Below are 1,755 nucleotides of genomic sequence, written 5' to 3' on the forward strand. Positions count from 1 at the left end.
ATTCAAATAAATTAGATAAATAGGAGCGGGGCCGGGCGCCTCCACGCCAGTGTCCGTGCCGTGCCTCAGCCAGCCTCTCACAAGTCGGGGTAGCCGCAGTAGTAGACGGCGCTGCTGGCGTCCGACACGGCCGACGAGACGGGACCCGCGACCTCGGGCGGCGACAGCGCGGCCGCGTCGTGGCCGCCGTAGGGCAGCCCCAGCTCGGGCTTGCAGGCGAAGCGCAGGTACTGCTCGAACTCCGTGCGGTCCACCTCGCCCAGCAGCTCCTCCGGCCGCAGCTGCTCCAGCTGCTCCCGGCACGGCGCCGTCTCGGGCGGCGGCGACGGCTGCCCCACGGCCCCCGGCGGCGGCGGGCCGCGCCCCGCTCCCGGCGGCTGGCACTGCCCGTAGTACGCGTGCAGCGGCGCCGGGCAGCCCAGCAGCCCCTGCAGCGACCCGCCCGCGCCCAGCGCCTCCCCGGGCGGCAGGTGCCGCCGCAGCGACGCGCCCGACGGGCTCTCGGACGCCGCCGCTGCTGCCGGGTACTCGGCGGCCGCCGGGTGCGGGCCGTAGCCGTAGGGCACCAGCGCGCACTCCTCCTGCAGCCCCGCCGCGAAGAAGGACGCCTCGCTCTCCGCCGCGTCCAGCGGCGACGGGTCCGGCGTCGGCAGGCCGTAGCCGTCGAACGCGGCGGCGCCCAGCGGCGGACAGTCCCGGTAGTGGCCCGCGCCCGCCGCCGCGTAGCCCTGCTCGCCGTACGCCAGTCCCAGGCCCTCCACGCACATCCTGCCGCCGCCGCCGGACACCTCGCTGCCCAGCCCGGGCCCCGCCGCCTCCGCCAGGCCGTGCTGCAGGAAGCCGCTCTCCACCCGCTTCAGGCGCTTCACCTGCTTCCGCCGCCGCGGCCGGTACTTGTAGTTCGGGTGGTCCTGCATGTGCTGCACCCGCAGCCGCTCCGCCTCCTCCACGAACGGACGCTTCTCCGCCAGCGACAGGGCCTTCCACGATTTACCTGCGCCCACCGACACCGTCAGACCGCCCGCTCACCGAGCGGCACCCACGCCCGCTTCGACCACACCGACACCGCCCCCGCCCGCAGCCCCAGCCCCGCCCGGCCGTGCGCGATCCTCGCTCGCCCTCCGACGCCACCGCCACACCGAGACCCCGGCCCGACAGCCCGCGGATCTCCCCGCTCGCCGCCCGCACCCCCGACCCTGAGCTTCCCCCGGGCCCCGCGCTCTCCTGGACCCCCCCACGGGAACCCGCGCCGCCCCCGCTCACCCAGCATCTTGCTGAGCTCGGCGTTGTGCAGGTCCGGGTTCTGCTGCGCCAGCCGCTTGCGCTCGTCCTTCGCCCACACCATGAAGGCGTTCATGGGACGCCGGATCCGCGCCTCGCCCTTGCTCCGGCCGCCCGACGGCCCCGACGCCGCCGCGCCGCCCTTCGCCTTCGCCTCGCCCAGCGGGCTCAGCGACTCTGCCCACGGGCACATGGCCGGCATCATGATGGGCAGCGAGCACCGCCCCTGCACCTGGTCGTCGCTGCTGGCGTAGCCCGCATCGGGGCTGCTCATCTCGCGCCGGCACCGGACCGGACCGCACGGGACGGGACGCGCTGCCGAGCGCCGCCAAAGCCGGCAGCTGCGGCCAGCCCGCGGGACACCCTCGGCACTCAGAGCCCGCTCGCTGCTGCCACAGCCCGCGCCCGGCCCGGCCCTATTTGAGCCGCGGCGCGGCCAATGGGGCGGCGGGGGCGGGCGCGCAGCCGGACGGC

The 1,755-nt window shown here is 76.2% G+C and overlaps 1 protein-coding gene across 1 annotated transcript; it reads right to left on the reverse strand.

Moving 5' to 3' along the window:
- Positions 1-6: 6 nt before the first annotated feature.
- Positions 7-1,687, reverse strand: SOX17 (SRY-box transcription factor 17). The gene is made up of 2 exons (XM_041402361.1): positions 1,264-1,687; positions 7-994 (listed from the first exon to the last, which is right to left on the reverse strand). The coding sequence occupies exons 1-2, from the start codon at positions 1,553-1,555 to the stop codon at positions 78-80; spliced, it is 1,209 nt and encodes a 402-aa protein (XP_041258295.1). The 5' UTR covers positions 1,556-1,687; the 3' UTR covers positions 7-77.
- Between the last annotated feature and the right edge of the window lie 68 nt (positions 1,688-1,755).

This window comes from Onychostruthus taczanowskii, unplaced genomic scaffold, assembly GCF_017590055.1.
Source record: "Onychostruthus taczanowskii isolate IOZ18803 unplaced genomic scaffold, ASM1759005v1 scaffold1975, whole genome shotgun sequence".
Lineage (NCBI taxonomy): Eukaryota > Metazoa > Chordata > Aves > Passeriformes > Passeridae > Onychostruthus > Onychostruthus taczanowskii.